A 22696-nucleotide genomic window follows, 5' to 3' on the forward strand; every position below is an offset into this window, starting at 1 on the left:
ACAATGAAGGGCTCTTCAAGGCTAGAGTGAATAGGCTGTTACTGAACCAGTGAGATACACCTTTGGCCTCATCTGCACTTAACATCAGGTGAGATAGGGGTCAATCAAGTCAGTTATATATGTAAAAAAACCAGCCAAGAGCGTGTCGGACACTCCCAAAGTAGGGTTTCGTAGCCATTACGAAAAAATTAAGTATTTATACGGAATCTTCCAAGTTTAGGTATATTTTGTGAACTCAGACTTTAAATTTGGTACGAAGCAACGTCTTATAGCACAGATAAAGGAAAAATTGCGAAAAGCATACATTTTTAGTTGCATCATATAATAAAAATATTTGTACGAAACCCTCGGTATGCGAGTCCACTCGCACTTAGCCGGCTTTTCTTTAAATGTCGCGGTCTGAGTCCCCACGCTTATGGCAACCCTACTTTGGTACGACCCGTAAATCCTTAAGGTCTCTAACACCACACCGTATCTTAATAGGTACGTGGCAGGAACGAAATGTCAAGCGCATACATTGACAACTATGTACCTTAAGGCACAGAAATCGATGAGCGCATAGTCTCATTCTTCTCAATACGAAAAATACATTTTTGGCTGACACGTTGCGTATTACCGCCATGGTATTTGATACGGTGTAATAGGTAGAGAGAGGACCTTTAGGTAGCATCTTGGTGGTGTTAATCATATCGAGCTATCTATATACACTCATATCATCAGCTCTTTCTATTCCGCACAGGTGGTCGTCATGGGCAGCAGCACGACTTCCGACAAGACCATCAACACCAGCACCGACTCCGCGGCGACCGCACTCACCTCCGTCACGGGCACCGACGACTCCATGGACGCGGAGCCCGAGCCGGAACCGCCCACACACCCGCCCAACCTCATTGACAGCGACCCAGTACAGCAGGTAACAATAAAGGTTTCTTGACAGGCGAAAATCGCTGGATGGCGTTATTATCAAGAAGTTCGCTTGAAGTTAGTCTTGCTTGTGATTGGATCATTTCATTATTAGCTTTAATTACTTTAAACTATTTGTTAAATAAAAAACCTTCGAATAGTGACTGTTAACCAAGGCCGTGGTTTGTCTGTTCTTCTGTGCAGCATTAAGTCTAGAGAATGGCATATATCTACCTCAATGAAGCCGACTTCAATATACGATTCGATATAATAGAATTTAAAACTTAATTGCAATTAGTGAAGTTGACATTAGCTTTGACGTGTGTCTTAAATTTAGGACGTTAGGCCTTACGAGAATAAAGCTGCAACAGTCCGCACCACCATTTCGAAAGATATATTTACATACAAAATACCTAACTACAGAGTATTTACAATTTCGATATCGCAATTTAACAACATTTATTTTGTTATTCAGCAGGACCCTCCAAGCACAGCCCCTCCCCACTACCACAGAGCGCAAGACAGCTGCGAAATCAACTCGCCAGCGTACACCAAGCCACAATCAGCAACCGACGTCCTAGAATCCCCCCGACCAGGCCCAGCGAGATTCATCTTCGACGTTCCTCTCCCAGAACCTAGGAAAGAAAAGAGAAACAAGACAGTAGTCCAGGACAGCATACCCTCAACGTCTATACAGATCCCCTACGACTCAAAAATGGAGACGCCAAAGAGTCCGAAAGTGAGTCAGAGTAAATACGAGACGCATTTTAAGTTTGAGCCGGATAAGAGGAGAGGGAGTGAGGGGAGGAAAAAGAAGGAGAAAGAGTATTACAAGGATGAGGTGGCTAAGTTGAGGAGGCAGCTGGAGGGGACGGATGTTTTTACGGCGACGAGAAGACGATCGTCCACGCATCAGCATTCGGTGCCGCCCCCGGCTTCGAGAAGGCAATCTACTGGTAATAAAAAAAATGATTGATACCATTTGTGATGATTTAGGGCCTAAGTTAGCTGATGTGGTTTGCAAGGAGAGGGTAGACGCCTATTGAAAAATAGTATAAAGGTGCGCTTACACGGGCAATTTTTCGAGCAAAAATTGCTCGGCAACACGTATGGATCAATCTGGAGTAATTAGTGGAGCGTTAAGCAGCAATTTCAAAAAAATGCGGCAATTATTTCGGCAATATCGCTTCTAATTGTTCCATAATATATTCGATATTGCTCAATGTCGCTTGTACGAATTGCCGAATATCCAGCGGGTATAGAAATTGAAGTCAATTTGTTTTCTACCTTGTATGCACTTATTTATTCTGCGGCTTCTACGTCACCCATCCGCGGGGAGAGCGAGGGCCGAGTGGAAATACAGCGGCGCATCGCGGCGAGGCGTGTGCCGGCTGCCTCTGTTGTTGTGAAATGTGCACTTTTTTTTTTTTTTTATACGACTGGATGGCAAACGAGCAAGTAGGTCTCCTGATGAAAGAGATCACCACGCCCATAACATCTGCAACACCAGGGTATTGCAGACGCGTTGCCAACCTAGAGGCCTAAGATGGGATACCTCACGTGCCAGCAATTTCACCGGCTGTCTTACTCTCCACACCGACACAACAATGCAAGCACTGCTGCTTCATCGCAGGATTAGCGAGCAAGATGGTGGTAGCAATCCGGGCGGACCTTGCACAATGCACGTGCACCTGTTTCATTTAGAAAATTCAAAATTCGGGACATTCTAGTAAAGTTTTTGAATAAAATATTATCTAATTCACAACACAATGAAGTTTGCTTCCATCTTGCTAAAAACGTTCGCACCCAGATAGGCCTATTCTTTTTCAGTGATAATACAAGCGCTACAAGCAGTCGCTGCAAGAAAAATGTCGTCCATGGCGAATGGCGAGCGTAGATTTTCAACTGAATTGCCCGTGTATGAAAGTATTGTCTAGTTTCTCGGAGTTGCTCTTTATCGCTTGCTTATACATAATTTGTCACATCGCAATCGACCATTATTGCTCATAATTGAGCAATTTTTGTTGCCCGCGTAAGCGCACCTTAAGCAGCGCTAACTGCAAGCGTTGCGTGCGACGCATACCCGCTCCCCCGCACCCTTACCGCACCCTTAACTACTTCAATATAAAGCCTGTGCTTAGGGAAACTTTAACTATGACATAGTTAGTTCTGACTTTGGATGGTAGAAGTAAAGTAAAACCTTCTCTGTGTACGCAAAAGTATCCGTCGAAAATAGTACATTGTGTCTTAAGGGCGGTAAACAAGGAATTACGAACGAGAGTCTATTAGAAGCCCGAAGTCGAAGACTGAGGGCTTTAATGAGTCGATGTTCGTAATTCTAGTACCGCCCGTGCGACATACAATGTTTTTCATCACATTTGCGAGTAAAATTGTATATTTGTAAAAGAAATACTAATGTTTTATCAAAAATTGCCTATACCGCTGATTGCGCTCTGGCAATCCGCAGCATGTGCATGGCGTGCGTGTGCAGCGCGCGCACGGAGCAGCAGCACACCATGCAGTAACAAACTCATTTACCAACCTTGGGCTTCATGACATGAAAATTAGTACGCGCAATGACTCATTTACCGACCACGGGTTTCATGACAAGCACATTAAGGTCGAGGGTTTTATTTGGGGGGTTGCAAACAAGGTAGCCTGCATGTTACGACACTGTTTACGAGCAAGTGTGATGAAAAATTATTTTATGTACTATTGGTCGAAAACATATTATAGATGCAAAAATCATTACCCTTTCTTTTAGGTTTACCGTAGCCATGTACTTAAAAAAAATAGAGACTGAGGTGTAAATTTATGAGAAGTAATATTGTTCAACTCGGTGCACTTCATTCCGTCAACAGTTCAACAAAGAACTGCTATTTACATTCATTTCATATCGAAAATACAAACTGAAATATGCACAGAAAAACCAGAAAAATAAAACCAGCGGTGGGAATCGAATCCAGGTCCTCGGCATTCCGTGCCGCTTGCTATACCGCTACACCACCGCTGGACAACGGTACAGACACGAATTTCTCCTATGCATCACATAACATATCTCACCAGATATCTCTTGTCCGGGTGAGCGGTTAGTTCCAATGGAGTGCTGAAAGTTTCTCGATGAGGGCTACAGCATAGATGTCGCTAGTGTCGCTGCTTAAGTGACTAAATAAGAAACAAACAGGCTGAGATATGTGGTGCATAGGAGAAATTCGTGTCTGTACCGTTGTCCAGCAGTGGTGTAGCGGTATAGCACGCGGCACGGAATGCCGAGGACCTGGGTTCGATTCCCAGCGCTGGTCTTATGTTTCTGGTTTTTCTGTGCATCTATATTTCAGTTCGTATTTTCGATAATATGGGTTTTACGGGATGACCGTAAAAGTAACAAAAATTTGGAATTGAAATAAAAAATACAAAAACATTCCAAAAACCCATCTTAATTTATTTCATACTCAACATTACTGGTAATATCATTATTATAAGTCATTTTGTCAAATTATTTTTTACTCTCTTGCTACTCTAGCGTCCATCTGGAGGGATTTGGACCTATTGCATATATTATTATATGTATACTGCTTATATTATAACTGGTCAATTTTGCAGCTGTTTCTTCATTTATGAGAGAGCTCCTTTACTTAGAAGCCTCCATATTTCTAATACATAAAACGAAAAAAACCTTTTCTAGCGGCACAAGTCCACGTGACAGCCAACCCCTTAGACACCGCAGCGTCCATGCCAGCCGGTCGCACCACGATAGTGGTGCAGCAGCCGTCCCTGTCGCTCGACTACGGCGGCTGCGCGACGATCCTCGTGCGAGACGGAGACGACACCAGGCGCAAGAGCCGCATCTGCAGCGACCACATCCAGCAGCTGCTGGATGTGACGAGCCAGTTCACGTCGGAAGACTTGCATGATTTTGACAAGAGGTAAGTTTCTATAAGATGCACCGTCATAAACATTGAAGAGTTGCGCTCTTGTCGATGGAGAGAATGCCACATAGCTTTTACTTTGTGGGGTGGGGATGGCTACATTAGAGAGTGATCTTTCTCCAGGCAGATGGCGTGCCATGGGACCGCATTCCAATTTGGTGGCCCAAAATAGTTTAAAAACCTAACACACGCTTTAATATATCTACCTGGTCGCTCTATCATCCATCCATGGATATAATTCTAAGGCAAAGTACACCCTAAAAATATTATATTCAGAAGCTTAAAAAAAATCGAGGGTTAAAATCGACTTCCAAGATTTAATTACCACAGAGATCGGAATTTTCACGGCATTTTTGATGTCATAGTGACTTCTCGCTTATCGACTCTACCTAAATGATATCGATAATGATTATTATCGTAAAAACCGGCCAAGAGCGTGTCGGACACGCCCAAAATAGGGTTCCGTAGCCATTACGAAAAAATTAAGTAATATTTTTCTAAGTATTTCGTATTTTATACGGAATCTTTCAAGTTTAGGTATATTTTATACCTTAGGCTGTTATTTACTCTTAAACTACTAATAATTCTCAAGCAATCTTAACCGTTATAATTTTCCTTGTAAATTTGATATTTATTACCATCCTGAATTTTCCCAAATTTTTCACCCAACAGTTTAGATTTAAAAGGGGGGTGGGGACGCTCGATTTTAATGAAAATTTGCACTTTAAAGTTGAATATTTCGCAAACACACATCACTGAATCGTAAAATCGTCTTAGCAACCCCCCAATGGTTTTAAAAGACCTATCCAACGACATCCCACATTATAGGAAAAGTCGAGGGAAAAAAATCACCCCCACTTTACGTCTATGGGTTTTAGATTTTTTGTTTTACCACTGTTGGCGTGACTGATATGTATATTCATGCCGAATTACAGATTTCTAGTACTAACGGTCTCTGAGCTTAGCCGCGGACGGACATACGGACAGACGGACAGACGGACAGACATGGCGAACCTATAAGGGTTTCTATAGTTGACTACGGAACCCTAATGAGACGTTATGCCGCTTGCACAGTCTAAGGTTAAAAAATGAAATGGTCATAGCCTTCAAATTGAACCATTACATTTTCGTCGAACTCATTAAATTTAATTAGGGTCTGTATTCAGCATTTTTTTAATTGCAACATATTTTACAGTAATTTTATAAAAAAATATGCCATGTTAGGGCGCGTAGCAACTTGAATGTAATTAATTAACAGCTATGCATGATAATGTATTAAGTGCATACATTGTTTAGAAAGAAGTTTACACAATAGCTAACACGTATTATATTTTATGTCATGTATTGTAGGGGTAAGTGCTCATGCAAGTAAGGTTTCCAAACTAAAACTATGCTTTCATCTAGTCATAACATAAACTAAGATACATATGGTACAGAAGCCTATTAGTCTAATGTCAATCAATTTGTGGCCGCCTCAACCAATCACAAACGTGATCCAATTGTCAAAGTTGTCAAACAGACTTGATGCTAGCGCCTGATAACCTGTCACAGAAACTCTTATTACAATTTTTTTACCTACATACTTTGCCTAACTTTCCCATAATATTGAAAGAAAAATTGATTCAAAATCAAATGCATCGATAAACCCGATTTGTCAAAATTAAACGAGCAATTCGACAGCGTAAAATTTAAAACCATTATCTTTCCGTCATTCCTCGTGTACCCTCTCCTTTTAGAAAGATAAAAGATAAAGGGAAGCGTGTTTAAAATATAATAAAAGATAAAGATAATTCCGCTCGCTGCACGTTATATCATATTTTTATGAGATTTGTCACTCAAAATAATGAAAGGGGTGAGATGCGAGAGAATATTTATTTTGCTTTGTAGTGAGCGCCAGAGTAATAAGGTTTAGACGTCAAGGTTTTCAGTTCTTTTATTCTTCGTCCTGGCTTTATCGCTCGAATAAACTTTTTTGCGTGCTAGCTATGTAGACGACATCTTTGATGGGCGCTTCGGACTAGGATTGAATTTTAAGGTATGCTCTATTTTAGTATTTTCGCCCTGTATTAATGCTAACTGCTGCTCGCGACTTGTTTGTGAAGAATTGAATGAGTGGTTTATTAGTTGATAAAATGTGTATCTATTTTTGTAAACAGTATAACTTGTATACAGAGATAACTTAATAATACACGCATGCATGCCTATTCATACCAGCCAAAATGGTCGCCACTCAGCTTAATAATATTTTTTTAATTGGGAAGTTTCCTAGGTCAAAATTCAAATTAAAAAATTCAAATGATTTATTCAGTAAAAAGGCCGCAATGGGCACTTTTACACGTCATTTTTTTAAACTACCAGCGCTTTCGGAAAGACCATCATTGCCAAGAAAATGCGCCGCAAGAAACTTGGCAGAAAGCATTTTTTCATAAAAATATAATTACAAATAAAATACTTAAAAACATATTATACAATTAAGAAAAAAAAATACAAAAAAATAATAATAAAGAAATACAGGATGTATGGGTCCCTTAGTTAAAATACTAAACACTAACTATATCTACGTTCAGTGGAAGTGTAGAATGCTTCCACCGCCATAAATTTTAAATATAATAACAATAATTTAGTTCTGAAATATACATTTCAGTCAAGTAACCATTAAGCTTTTGGATTTCGAAGGCAAGTTCACGTCTGCCGCCCCCAAAGTTAGCTCACAGGTTAAAGTAAATGTTAGGTATATTATTTAGAACGTCAGTCAGATATATAATTAGGAAAAATTAGACACGAGTCGACGGACTTGACGGATGGGACGGACTATCTTATCATCATCATCATCATCATCATCATCCCAGCCTACATATGTCCCACTGCTGGGCACAGGCCTACTCTCACAATGAGAGGGCTTGGGCCGTATTTCCCACGCAGGCCCAGTGCGGATTGGGAACTTCACACACACCATTGAATTGCTTCGCTGGTGTGTGCAGGTTTCCTCGTGATATTTTCCTCACCGTAAAGTTCGTGGTAAATTTCAAATTTGATTTCTCACATGAATTTGGAAAACTCAGAGGTGTTTGAGAAGCGATAGGTCAAACCACTAGGCCACCACGCTCTCTATCGACTATTTTATAATCAAAATATATACATTTTCGAAGTATCCTGTGCTTCGGTGACCATCCCAAGGATCTCATATACTTCTTTATCAATTTTGCATCATATGTTCAAATTTGTATTGTATGTACCTATTGTAAAACTCTTTATTGTACATAAAAACACATGAAAATAATAGAACACAGGATAATAAGATGTACAAAGGCGAACTTATCCCTTAAAGAGATCTCTTCCAGTTAACCTTTCCAGTTAATTTTGTTGCCAATATTTATTTTGTGAATCATAAAGACAAGTTAATTACCTTGTTTGTGCCACACAACTTTAAGTGTACCTTTTATCTTTGCGTTAAATATTCATAAGCGAGTTTCGTGGGTATTATGGTAGCTGTCACTCCACTGCGACAAATTCTCGCTTAATCCATATTAATCTTGTTGCGAGAACCACAGCGTACGGCACAGCTACTCCAGTTAGGTTTACTTTTACAGTGTTTCTTATTATATCCGCTACAATAAAACTAAAAATAGAATAATTAAAAAAAAACGCACGGACGCATGCACGGAGATACGTAGAAGAACGAGGGTCAAAATTCAAAATTGTTTATTATTAATATTGTATGTTTATACAATTACAGGCATTAGGATGGAAAATTACAAACTAGGTATACATGTGACGCCCTGATAGGGCACGGCATTACAAGTAATCAGAGGGTGCTTATTTTAATTGGAATGTATTTAACATGCATGGAAAAGAAAAATATAAACATATAGGTATAAAATTACACACTCAAATGAGACACATTTTAAGTTTTAGCCACATATGAACTCTAAGAACCATCCACCAGTCCTCGGCAAAAGAACTTACTCGATTTTGTCGTCGAAGAACTCATCCAGGCTATAGAAGCATTTATTGATTAGGTTTTTAAACGCCACAGCACTATCAATGTCTTTTAATGAATTCGGTAAATGATTGTAAATTTTTATTGTCATGTAGTGAGGGTTTGATTTTACTAATTTTAATTTGGAAAATTGTGTCACCGACAGCAAGCCAAGCAAACTAGATCATTGAAGTGGCAATGGGCAGGCCAGATAGCACCAAGAACAGATGGCGATTGAAGCCATAAAATTCTGGAATGGAGACCACGGGTCGGCAAGCACAGGCGCAAGGTGACCAACGAGATGGATTGATGATCGGGTTAAAGCCGCGTTCACGGTGGATGCTGGCCGCTTCCAACCGAAGCAACTGGAGGTCTATGGGGGAGACCATGACCAACAGTGGACGTCCTACGGCTGATATGATGATGATGACGATGGCTGATATGATGATGAAAAAATAAACAAAGGTTCATTGATATGTGAAATGTGTTTTATTCTGTTGATTTTTCACTTATTTTTTTTTATACGTCTGGATGGCGAACGAGCAAGTGGGTCTCCTGATGGTAAGAGATCACCACCGCCCATAAACATTTGCAACACCAGGGGTATTGCAGATGATGTATTGTTAATTGTAAAAATGCAATGTCAATAAATACATATCACTTGGAAGATGTTTAACAATAAATTAAAAAAGTTTTTGTTAAAAAAACATTTTTAATGCAAGTTTTTTTTGCTGACTTTACTTTTTGTTGACTATACTTGTATTGTCACCCAAACTACATTTGAATACCAAATTTCAAGTCGATGCCATTAACCGTTGAAGAGTTCCGTCCTGTGGAGACGATCCTGGCCGGACTACAAAGATGTCGCTATCAGATTATTTTGTATTATCACCAGATTTACTTACATAAGTTTACCAAATTTCAAATCGATCGGACTACTGGAAGTGGGTCAAATTTAGCTTGCAAGATTTGACCCAAATAAATAAACGCACAGGGCAAGTTTAAAAAGCTTGTAAAAATTTAACTTGCAAGATTTGACCCAAATAAATAAATAAACAAATAAATAAACGAGCAGGGCAATTAAATAAAAGCTTGTAAAAAAGGGCAGAAATTTCGAAGTTTTCTTTCCTTTGCAGCAGCTGCACTGGCTGCTGTGGCGTCCCACAGAGGTCCGGATAACAATGTTTTGCGATGAATTATATTATCCGGCACGAGCGAGGGATTTTATTGCTTTCGTATCACTTAACCTGTTTACTATCACTAAGCAATATAGCGCTTTATCACCACCGACTTTACATTCGCTGTCCTTACGGAGAGATTTTGCATCCCCTATGTATCTTACAAGGGCTTTATCATTGGGAATGCTCTGAGAAGTACTTAGTTCGATCTATTTCCTGTTGCTAAGTTTCTCTATCGCGTCACCCGCAACCGACTTTCCACCCTCACCGCTTTAATATCTAGCAGTTCACTGCAGTTCGTTCTTAGCGGAATTTTGCCACGCACGGTACTTTGGAATCAACTGGCAGCGCCAGTATTTCCAGACCGGTAGAACTTGGAGAGGTGTGGCAGTGCTACCTTCATTTTTACACTTTTGTAGATATTGGTAATTAATCCATTATATCTGTGATCTACTCTTGCTTTCTGTAGTGATTGATGAACTGCCCAGGTCTCCACACTGTCAAACGCTTTCTTATAATCGACGAAAGCCAACCACAACGGCATTTGATACTCAGTAACCTTTTCTATTAGTACCTATTCTCATTGTCAGTATGTGGTCCATGGTGCTGCTGTAGCCCCTTTCTAATCCCCGCTTGCTCTTTAGGCTGGTACAATTTGTAATGACATTAGATAAAATTTAGCCCAAATGGCAATGGGCGGAACAAATTGCCCGAAAAACCGATTCGTGGTGTAGAGTTGTACTGAATGGGAACAGAATAGACCAGAGGACAGACCGCAAATGAGATGAAAAGACGATATAAAAAAAGGTGGCGGGCAGCAACTGGACTCTAACTGCCCAAAATAGATCGGATCGGAGATCGGAGTTGGATCGGAGGTTGAAGGAGGCCTACACCAAGAATTTGGTAGAAGAAAGCTGAGAAGAAGAAAAAGAGAACTTAGAAATCTTCAAAGAACGAGCCTATTCTTTTCTCAAAGGACCGTACCAGTAATTCAACTTATGTTATGCTGTCTTTAGGTGGCGGTGATTGGTTTTCATCAGATGACCTACCTACTCCGTTTGCCTCTTATATAAAAAAGGCATTACCTTCAGTCGAAAGACGTACTCTGGCCAGAAAGTGTCCACGTAATGTAGGGTCTACCCTAGCTGCGTCTCCTGTTACGTGGTTACTATTCAAGATCACATCCCCTCCGGCCGTTGTCATATGTTAGTCAATTCGATTGAAGACGCAAACCAAACGAAAGTATCCTTGTCTTTTTGTCTGTTACTTCTTCACGCTGAAACCGATAAAGCAATTAGGTAATATAATAATATAGTAATAACTCTGTCCTTTTTGTGCGAGACCCAAGGAACTATTAGTATAAGAAAACCTCGACATGTTCCACCCTCATAGCAAAAGCGTTAAGCCTTATACACGCTCGTTAATTGAGTGCTAAATTGCTGCAAATTTGCTTATGAAGAGCGTCAAACGAGGTGTAATCACGTCTTATTAATAGAAACCGCAAACTCAAGAGCTTAAGTCTTGAGACCACTTAAATCGACAGATAATAAATAAAAATTAAAAAAAAACCCTGGTGGGTTATAACTACGGTAAATCTGTCGACGTTCTGATCAGAATTATGGACTGAAATGATACCAGAATGACATTGTACATGATGTCTTAGGAAAAAGTAATCTCACAAAAGTGATTTTAGCATACATAGGGGCTGTTGCACCATCCATTGATTAGCGTTAACCGACGGTTAAATGTGATGCCGTTTCCGTCTATTCGAACTAAACAAATAGAGACGGCATCACACCTAACCGCCAGTTAACGCTAATCAATGGATGGTGAAACAGCTCCATAATCTTTGATAGATTACTGAAAGAATCCGCTCCATTTACGTAACTTTTCTAAGAATTCTTAAGGAAACAGGAAACTCATTAAATCTAATTATTCATCAAAACTGATGCTATTTGCATCTAGGGGCACGGCAGTGCCTCTGCCAAGTTGAGCGCAAGGCAAGTGTCGTACCATCTTTTCCTCTAATCATTTCGGCGTATTTTTACGTTTCTGCCTTGCAGCACTGGAGTATTGGAAGGCTGAAATTCTACTCATTTGATAAGCTAAAACTATTTTTTTAAACCTATAATTTCACTTAAATAACTTAACATGTCTAAAAGTTATTACGCAAATTTGGTACTGACTGATTATCAAAGTCAGATAGTATTTCTACATTACTTAGACACCTACAATTTGGCACAGAGTTCGCATTTACCTATTACCTGTAAGGTACAAAATATGTAACGATGTCTGCTACAATATTTTCAATGGCACAAGAACAACTCGTTTGAAAATCCACGAAAGTCCAGATTTTAGCTAAAATTTAGTCGTTTTCTTATATCCTCGTCTAGACTTAGCTGTTTATGAAATTTTGCTACTTTTTATGGACAAATTATCTCAAACAAAACTTGGCACGTTTTTTACGCAGTGTTTTTATTAGGTTTCTATAAGTAGACAGTATAACATTATTATTTTCAAGATTTATATCCTCTTTCATTGTGGTCGCTTACAATGGGCCCCATAAGAAAACTTACTCGCCCAAAGAGCGATGGAGCGAGCTATGCTCGGGGTTTCCGTAATGTGATCAAATCAGGAATGAGGAATCAACGAGAGAAGTCAGTCACTTGCTCATAGAAATGATGCCGCTAAAGTTTATTTATATTTCTATTTATATTTAAACTATCTCTGTGCCATAAATCACGTTAATCCGTTGCTCCGTTTCAACGTGAAAGACGGACAAACATACAAACACACACACTTTCACATTTATAATAGTTAATAGTATGGATTTAGAGAAATCCAAAATGCAGAAAAAAACAAGCATTACATTTGAAAAGAAAGAAACAGTAGAAAAAACATCAAATCTTTATCGAACCCACCGAAAAACCAGAAAAAGAGACCAGCACTGGGAACCGAACCTAGGCCCTCAGCAATCCAAGGATTCAGCAAGGATTGCTGAGGACCTGGGTTCGATTCCCAGCGCTGGTCTCTTTTCTAGTTTTTCTGTGCATCCATGTCTCAGTTTGTATTTTCGATATGGTTTCACGGATACCCGTAAAAGTAACAGATTGGAGTTGAAATAAAAAATACTCCAAAAACCGATCATAATCAATATTTAGTATAAAATACGCCCCAATCGCATAATGTTATGGCTAATTATAACTAAACACAAAAGACATAGAAGCCGTGGTGGCCTAGTGGTTTGACCTATCGCCTCTCAAGCAGAGGGTCATGGGTTCGAACCTCGGCTCGCACCTCTGAGTTTTTCGAAATTCATGTGTGGTATTGCATTTGAAATTTACCTCGAGCTTTGCGGTGAAGGAAAACATCGTGAGGAAACCTGCACAAACCTGCGAAGCGATTCAATGTGCGTGCGAGTTCCCAATCCGCACTGGGCCCGCGTGGGAATTATGGCCCAAGCCCTCTTATCTGAGAGGAGGCCTGTGCCCAGCAGTGGGACGTATATAGACTGGGATGATGATGATGCCAAAGACATATTCATATACCGTGACTACACGAACACCAGCGGAAAGAGGTTCACATAATAACACTGTACCTAATGCAAGTTACGGATTCACTCTTGCATCGAACAACATTATTAGTACATTACTGTCGAGCCCAGGAAAAAGCAATTCGTGTATGAGTAGAGTTTGACGTCAATAAATACGAATCCATGAATTGCCATTTCCGCTGAGTGAGGCATGTGTGCTTTTCTCCAATATTTAATGCGAAGAAATAAAAGAAAATTGTTAAAATATAAAATTAAATACTTTAAAAGGTGACCATAAACTACCCGCCATACTTGTTTATTTTTAAAGTACATGGGCACGACTCTTAATGCCATTTCATTAGAAACAATAATGTAATTAATTAAATAACCATGGGAACACCTGCCACAGCAGATCTTTTAGACGGGTATTCTTTTTATAATTTTCATTGTTATAGTTAGTTAAGCTTATAGTTAGTTCTTTTTATGTATGTAACTCATAATTGTACACAAGTTATGTTAACATTGTTTTTAAATAAAGTATTTTACAAGCAACATAAAAATAATTTACATAAATGTCAAGTTATAAGAATATGTCTTATAAAATTAATAGTATGCTTAAAATATCAAGGAATGATAAATAACCTATATCAATAAAAAGTATTAAGATAAATGCAAATGAAGCTTTGAATCACTAAATTACGGTTTAAAGTGCTACTACTGAAATCTTTTGAGTTACTCGTAATTCAGCCATTTTCTTTTGTTACCAGTTTTTCGGTTTCATTGTGCTTAAACCACAGATTACTAATATGTAGCTAGCGCTTAAACTCGAAATATTAAAAAAAAAACTAATGACACTGTTTCGAGACATTTTTAAAGACGCTGTTTATTCCTAAACTAGGACTTAAAAAGAAAAAAGTTAGAGGGAATTTCATCGTCAGGCTGTTTAAATTGACTGACCGTAGTCAAAACGAGAATTTAAACAGTAAAAAAACTGTATGGTAATGGAATTTCATACAATTTCCCGGCCGCTCAGGCTCAGGCTTTTTTAATTTGTATGGTAGTTATAATATATAGGATGGGCCATATCACATAGCAAAATCAGGAGTTATTAAATGCCGTATTGTTGTCCCCAGGTATGGAAGCCCCCACCACTTCAGATCGCAGTCAGTGAAGGCGGCGCGCTCGCGCACCGGCGAGCGGCAACTCCTGGGGCTGCCGCAACAACGCGCCCGCGTGGCTTCCATGCCCAACACTGGGGTCGAGGAGGAGTACTACAGACTGAGGCACTTCAGTATTACTGGTATGTGCTAACCCGTTTACCTTTACTTGCCCGAATTTCATTGCCATACCAACGTTTAACATCAACTCGGAAGAAATTACTATTTCAGAAATAAATTACTTTATGGCAAATGAAAATTCTAGAAAACGATACATTCGGGCATATGAAATTCGGGCAAACGATAGAGAACCGTGCTAACCATGTAAGTGGCAGTGGCCGCTAACGATGGGCCTCATGAGGAAGCTCAAAGTCACTCAGAGGGCTATGGAGAGGTCTATGCTCGGGGTCTCTGCGGGATAGAATCAGAAATGATGATATCCGCAGTAGAACTAAGATTACCGACATAGCCCGAAGGATTGCGAAACTGAAGTGGCAGTGGCGGGGCACTGCTCGCAGAACTGATGGCCGGTGGGGTCAGGTCCGCGGACCGGGAGACGAGCTGTCGGTAGGCCTCCAACAAGATGGAGCGACGACATGCTTAAGATCGCGGGAGATGCGGAAACCACAAGACCGGTCTGAGTGGAGAGCCCCGGGGGAGACCTATGTCCAGCAGTGGACGTCTTTTGGCTGACATGATGATGATGAGTGAAGGCTACATTATTTCCGCCCCATGTACCTTTCTAATAATAATTCGATCTCTATACGTATATTAATTGAATTTCACTTTGAATGACTACGAAAAAAGAGTATAAATAAGTACTTAGTACATTTTACCTACTTGGCTTGGCAAGTCGCCCTATCACTACTAAACCGATTTTGATGGAACATGTCTAAGAACTATCGCTAGAAAACCTGCTTTCAAATAAAAAACGGCATTCAAATCGGTCCATCCGTTTACCCTTGATTATTGTTATAATTATTTTTAAATTTAATTCTAATTTTATTTTGGCTGACAATGTATTGTAATTTACCACTATCATATACCTATATATTTTTTTGTATACAATTTGACGATCCTTTTGTGAATTTCTTATAATTACTTGACATGTATTTTGTTTATAGGTGGTAGATTTTTTTTTGACATTCATAAGTGCTTGTTATAGCCTAAATTGAACCCGGACGCTTGCCAAGGGTTTGATATTTTGACTTTGACTTTGACTTTTGTATTTTTGCATTAGGTAATAAATAAATCTAATCTAATCTAATCTAATCCAAGAACTACGGTGCCACAGACAGACACACATAGCGGTCAAACTTTTGCGTCGGGGGCTAATAATAAAAATGTATTTCAGATTTTCAGATCCATAGATTGTTAGTTACAAAGCACTTATAAAACTACGTTAGTTTTTTTTTTCGACTGGATGGCACACGAGCAACAAGTGGGTCTCCTGATGGTAAGAGATCACCACCGCCCATAAACATCTGCAACACCAAGGGTTATTGCAGATGCGTTGCCAACCTAGAGGCCTAAGATGGGATACCTCAAGTGCCAGTAATTTCACCAGCTGTCTTACTCTCCACGCCGTAACACAACAGTGCAAGCACGTTACTGCTGCTTCACGGCAGGATTAGCGAGCAAGATGGTTGTAGCAATCCAGGCGGACCTTGCACAAGGTCCTACCACCTACAAAATAAAATAAAAAAAAGAGTTTAAAAGAGGGTTTTACGTCGAGGATTAAAAAAGTGCCGCAAAATTGTAAACGTCTTTATGTTCAGTTTTCGGAGTGTCATCTTGATCATTTGTCACTCAGGTAAGGGCGTGGTGAACAGAGGCGACTCTCTCCGCTCCAGAAGATCCAGGTCGAACACTTCAGTAGCTTCCAGCGCTTCCAGCACAGAAGCCGTCAACCGGGCTTCTGCGCCGTGCTCTCTGGCGTCCTCCAGGTAAGAACTGCAGGGCTACTACGAAATTCGAAAATCGAAGTACATATCGTACCGTCCCTCTCACTCTAGTATTAGGTAATATGCGTGTCGGCGGGACGGTACGATACGAACTTCGATTTTATTTTCGTAGTAGCCCTAGAGAACTTGCAAAGAGTTTATTCTTAGGTTGTACCAGAGTTGAGGTCGCGCACACAACATGCCATGTTGACAGCGGAATTTCGACATTCGCTCATTCATTTCATTCATTCTTCTTTAATGCAATCAGCTCTTCTTGTAGCTTTACCTATGTGTGTGTGAGAGAGAGAGAGAAACATTTATTTACACATATTCGATACACATAAAAATACATTAGATGAATTAAAAAATAACATCGAATAGTATAAAGTGGGCCCCACTCAGCATAATCCATTATTTTTTATTTATGTGTAATCCATTTACTTCAACTCTCGTGGCTCTACCTAATCTTATACCCACATGCCCTGATAATCAATCCAAAGGGGGTTGTGATATCCGGGGAACTTACAAGGCTGGATCCAGGGGGGGTCAAAGGGGGTTATGGCCTCCTGGGCCCCGGCCTGGGTCTAGGACAACATTAGATATTTCCAACATTAGATAGGCCCAAAATTTGGTCCACTCTGCGTTCAAAATCTATTACTGCATACATTTGAGGGCCAGATTTTTGCCGCTCTGTATATATAACTAGAATTTGCCCATGTGACCTCCCCCCCCTGGGAGTTAAACCCACCCTGGGGAACTTACTGGGGAACGTTATGACAATAGTGGAAAGAAGAGACTGACCACACAGCATTGGGAAATACCTTTGGCATTAAGTAGACAAAGGTTTAAGAAGAATGATTCGAGGAAAACTCTGTACAAGAATGGTTGAAAAGGGTCCCCCTGAAAAACAGCGTTGCAGCATTTTTTTTATTCGACTGGATGGCAAACGAGCAAGTGGGTCTCCTGATGGTAAGAGATCACCACCGCCCATAGACACCTGTAACACCAGGGGGATTGCAGATGCGTTGCCAACCTAGAGGCCTAAGATGGGATACCTCAAGTACAGTAATTTCACCGGCTGCCTTACTCTCCACGCCGAAACACAACAGTGCAAGCACTGCTGCTTCACGGCAGGATTAGCGAGCAAGATGGTGGTAGCAATCCGGGCGGACCTTGCACAAGGTCCTACCACCTGCCTGCAGCATGCTACAACACTAGCTGAATGTTGTAAGTAGACGGGAAGCAAATTGTTTGTCTGTATTTTAACTTTTACTTTGTTTTTTTTTTTGCGTGTGTCAAATTTGTGTTCTCTCTCTCTCTCTCTCTGTGGATATAAATTAGCTCTAATTGCCTTGTTACCCAGAGACTCGTCAGCGGGCCTAAGCGCGTACCGAGTGTTGGTGCTGGGCGGTCCCGGTGTTGGCAAGTCCAGCCTCGTCGGCCAGTTCATGACTTCGGAGTACCTGCACGCTTATGACACCAGCATAGGTAATAAAGGCCATGGTTTGTTAACCAATTTAGGGTGAAGCCAGACGAGCGTAATTATTTGAATTCTGAGTCACTTATTTTCGGTCGCGTAATTTCGGTTGCATTCGGTTTTATACAAAAGTTCAGTTTGTGCCACACAATCATATTCTATTATAGTGTGAGCTAACTTTGGGGGGCGGCAGACTTGAACTTGCCTTCAAAATCCAAAAGCTTAATGGTTACTTGACCTGAAATGATATTTCAGAACTAAATTATTGTTATTATTATTTTTAAATATAGGACGGTGGAAGCATTCTACACTTCCACTGAACGTAGATATAGTTTGATATATTAACCCCCTTATTCATAAACGACAGTCAAACCTATTTTAGTTAAAATGCCGCTAAAATTCGTTTGTCCTTAGCTGTCACTTCGACATATGTATTTGTTAGAAAGGGACAAAGCATTTGTTAATTAACATAGGCTTGTTAAGTTTTATTAATAGGGTTAGTGTTTAGTATTGCAACTAGGGACCCCATACATCCCTGTATTATTATTATTATTATTATTTTGTATTTTTTTTCTTTAATTGTTTACTATAGTTTTTAAGTATTTTTATTTGTAATTATATTATTATGAAAAAATGACTTTCTGCCAAGTTTCTTGCGGCGCATTCTTCTTGGCAATGATGGTCTTTCCGAAAGCGCTGGTAGTTTAAAAAATGACGTGTAAAAGTGCCCATTGCGGCAAGATTGCGGCCTATTTACTGAATAAATGATTTGAATTTGAATTTTTTTGAATTTGTGTTCGATATTATACCAAAAAATGAGGAACGATGCCCGATCGAGACTTGAATTAGAGCTATCACGTATGAATTCGCCGCTAGAGGCGCTGTGTAGCGTGAGGTTTCCGAAATATCAAATCTCATAGTTTTTGGGTGAGCCACGCGGTTTATTTATAATTAGAATAATTTCTTGAATATTTTGCATTACCTGAAATTAATTATGGCAATTATGCGTTACAGGGCAATGAATGTCTGTGTTTTGAGACAGTTTTGTCTTTCGGACACGTTTCTCCTCCCTTTTTTTCCCGAACAAAACGGGACTACGCAACACTGTGGTTGCTCGATATTTTTATGGTACAGTTTTAAGGTGTATTAAATATGATTTTAATCTAAACTTTATTTTCGTAATAACAGACTTTGAAAGCCATGGAGCCATCTAGAAAGACAAAAAAGATAGCCCTCATTTAAGAACAGTTTAAGCTGGATCCACATTTGTATCATTTTGCCGATCACAATCACAACCACTCCGTGCATTACATAGAATAAGACCCATTTAAATTGTGTTGATTTTGAAAGCTGTTCCAAATTTGAAACTCATTACAGTACTATTATTGATACTGTTATGAACATTACGTTATTGTCTACTACCACAGACAAGAATGTTGTCATAGTAAAATCGGTTGTTTAATACTGGTACATGAAACTGTTAAGTACATGAAACAGCAACTCGCAAACTTTCCTTGTCGCTGTCACTTCGTCTTTGAACTTGATATAATGACAAAGGAGATGTACAATGACAAGGTACTAAAGTATAACGATATCTTTGAGCTTGACGTACTTACGAACATCGCAAGTTAAATAAAACCTCGTAAAAATAGACAATGACCGTCATATCGGATCATTTCCACGTTTCTTATCACGATTTCATCCTATGACGAGGGTTATTTGATTCCAGAGATAGATAACTTCGTCAAGATGTTACTTTTGAGAAGTGAACGAATTCTTTACATACAAGCTTTATTCACATTCAATTTTTATTCACTTTTAGTGGCGGTTTGACTTAAAATTTGGCTTAGGTACAATACAATAATCTGGTAGTGACATCCTGGTAGTTCGGCCAGGATCGTCTCCGCAGGACGGAATTCCTCAACGGTTAATGGCATCGAATCGACTTAAAAAAAATACAATAAACCTAAAAATTTTAAATTACATAACGATAGCAATGCATAAAAAATAAAAGGTACCTAGTAAGTGAACAATTGTTTCCACTGTTGCTATTTCATTTCCTCGCCATCGAAGCAGCAGTGTAAAACTCGAGCATTAAACCCATTTTCCCCTCGACTCGTAAAATGGCTCGTCTTATGCTCTCGTTGTACAATCTACTATTATTTATTGTGTAGACGACGAGTCTGGCGAGCGATCTGTCTGCGTGCTGTTGGCCGGCGAAGAGTCGGAGATCACATTCATGGATGCACCCTCGGACCAAGTCGTTGTGAGTATAATAGAGATCCTACCCCATTTAGACGATGCGAGAATTTGCGACGATTGAGGGACAATAAATTAATAAATTCTCGCATTGTCTAAGTGGGGCTTCATATTTAATGTGCTTTGAGTTAATGTTATGATGGCTTTATTATTATTACTAGCCTATTCTTATTATATATAATAACTTATTTATAGGGCCTTCAAAAACCATTAAAATTATTTCGTAAAACAAACATAAACATAAACATAAACATATCATGGGACACTTGACACCAATTGACCTAGTCCCAAACTAAGCAAAAGCTGTACTATAGATACTAGGCAACGGATAACATACTTATATAGATAAATACATACTTAAATACATATTTAAACATCCAAGACCGAGAACAAACATTCGTGTTATTCACACAAATATCTGCCCCGGCCGGGATTCGAACCCAGGACCTCAAGCTTCGTAGTCAGGTGCTACTAACCACTTAGCCATCCGGTCGTCAAAAAAAAAGCAAAGAACAATAATATTTAATATCACGGGCAGACACCAATTGGCCTAGTCCCAAACTAAGCAAAGCTTGTACGGTGGATACTAAGCAACGGATAAACATACTTATATTAGATAAATACATATAAAACATCCAATACCCGCGAACAACCATTCTTATTTACAAATACATCTGCCCGACCGGGAATTAAACCCGGGACCTCAAGCTCCATAGTCAGGTTCTCTAACCACTTGGCCAGCCTGGCGTCCTCGTGGGCCCTCGCGTACTTTATAAAGCAGGGTTTCTCAAACTTATGGCTCCACGTACCCCTGTTGTTAAAGTTTCTAGACGACAGCAAACCCCTACCTCCCCCCCCCTCCCCAAAGAAAGTAGTAAAACTGGCTGTTGGAGAAAGTTTTTTTTTATTATTTCAATCATGATAATGTATATTATTTAATTCAATAAAAGGTAACAAACATAGGTAAGAATCGTCTTGCCAACTGAAACAAACAACAACAAATAACAAACAAATAAATTAGCAAATTTGGAGTTGAAATAAAAAAATACAAAAAGACTCCAAAAACCCAATTCTTAATCATCTTGCCAGTCTTGCATCCACCATTCCCGTAAACCTTGTCGCGAACCCCCTACCGTCGAATAGCGAAACCCTTAGGGGTTCGCGTACCCCACTTTGAGCAACCCTGTTATAAAGGACAAAGGACCAATTAAAACTAAGAATAACGGCCGAATGTACTTCATAAAGTACAAATTGTTAATTGAAAAAATAATCTAAAGAATGTGAACCACGTCTAGGGCGTAAAGTAAAAATGTCTGTTAATAAAGTCAGGTCCCAGGAGGCTATAAAATACATGAACTCGTGGAGTGCCTACTATCGAGTGCGACAGTTATGCTGTCCCTGTCTGATTGGAGCTATCCGTCGTCAACTCAGAAATGTTTTATTATTTGAGCATTCTTTGAAATACTAGGGATAGTTTCTATAAAAATGCGCTTCAAATTATAAAACTCGCGTCAAAGGGAATATAGGTGAAATATGCTGAGTACGCCATGCATATTTTATTTTTGGGTCCCCTGCGCTATAACGAAGTGACAATAGAGCGAAGGGTCTATCGCTACCACGGAATAAAATAATGAGATTGATAAAACCATCACGCCACTAGCTTTTTGATAAAAAACCGGCCTAGAGCGTGTCGGACACGCCCGAAATAAGGTTGCGTAGCCATTTCGTATTTTATACGGAATGTTCCCTAGTTTAGGTATATTTTATACCTTAGGCTGCTATTTACTCTTAAACTACTAATAATTCTCAAGCAAACTTAACCGTTTAGTTTTCCATGAAAGTTTGATATACTTACTATCATCCTCATTTTTTTCATTTTTTCCACCACCGATTTAGATTTAAGAGGGGGGGACGCTCGATTTTAAAGAAAATTTGCACTTTAAAGTTGAATATTTCGCAAACAAAATCGCTGAATCATCGTCTACCAAACCTCTAATGGTTTTAAGAGACCTATCCAACGATACCCCATACTATAGGGTTAGATGAGAAAAAATCTCCCCCACTTTACGTCTATATGGGAGGTACCCTAAAAAATTTTTTTAAGTTTTATATTGTACGATTTTGTCTGACATGCTTACATATATATCCGTGCAAAATTACAGCTTTCTAGCATTTATAGTTCCCTGAGCAAAGCCGCGGACGGACAGACAGACAGACATGGCGAAACTATAAGGGTTCCGTTTTTGCCATTTTGCTCCGGAACCCTAAAAATCTGGCCAAGTGCAAGTCGGGCTCGCGCACCGAGTGCTTAGTGTGAATTTGTATGTACCTATCTATGA

The 22696-nt window shown here is 39.6% G+C and overlaps 2 protein-coding genes across 2 annotated transcripts in view; one reads left to right on the top strand and one right to left on the bottom strand.

Annotated features, from left to right (window-relative positions):
- The window catches only part of LOC141445312 (neural cell adhesion molecule 2-like), a 359544-nt gene that overhangs the window by 260658 nt on the left and 76190 nt on the right, over positions 1-22696 (bottom strand). The gene's annotated exons all lie outside the window — the stretch shown is intronic.
- Positions 744-20421, top strand: LOC141445555 (uncharacterized). The gene is made up of 7 exons (XM_074111392.1): positions 744-913; positions 1379-1859; positions 4589-4829; positions 14655-14821; positions 16492-16624; positions 17985-18109; positions 20273-20421. The coding sequence occupies exons 1-7, from the start codon at positions 749-751 to the stop codon at positions 20419-20421; spliced, it is 1461 nt and encodes a 486-aa protein (XP_073967493.1). The 5' UTR covers positions 744-748.

Source organism: Choristoneura fumiferana, chromosome 2, assembly GCF_025370935.1.
Source record: "Choristoneura fumiferana chromosome 2, NRCan_CFum_1, whole genome shotgun sequence".
NCBI classification, from domain to species: Eukaryota; Metazoa; Arthropoda; class Insecta; order Lepidoptera; family Tortricidae; genus Choristoneura; species Choristoneura fumiferana.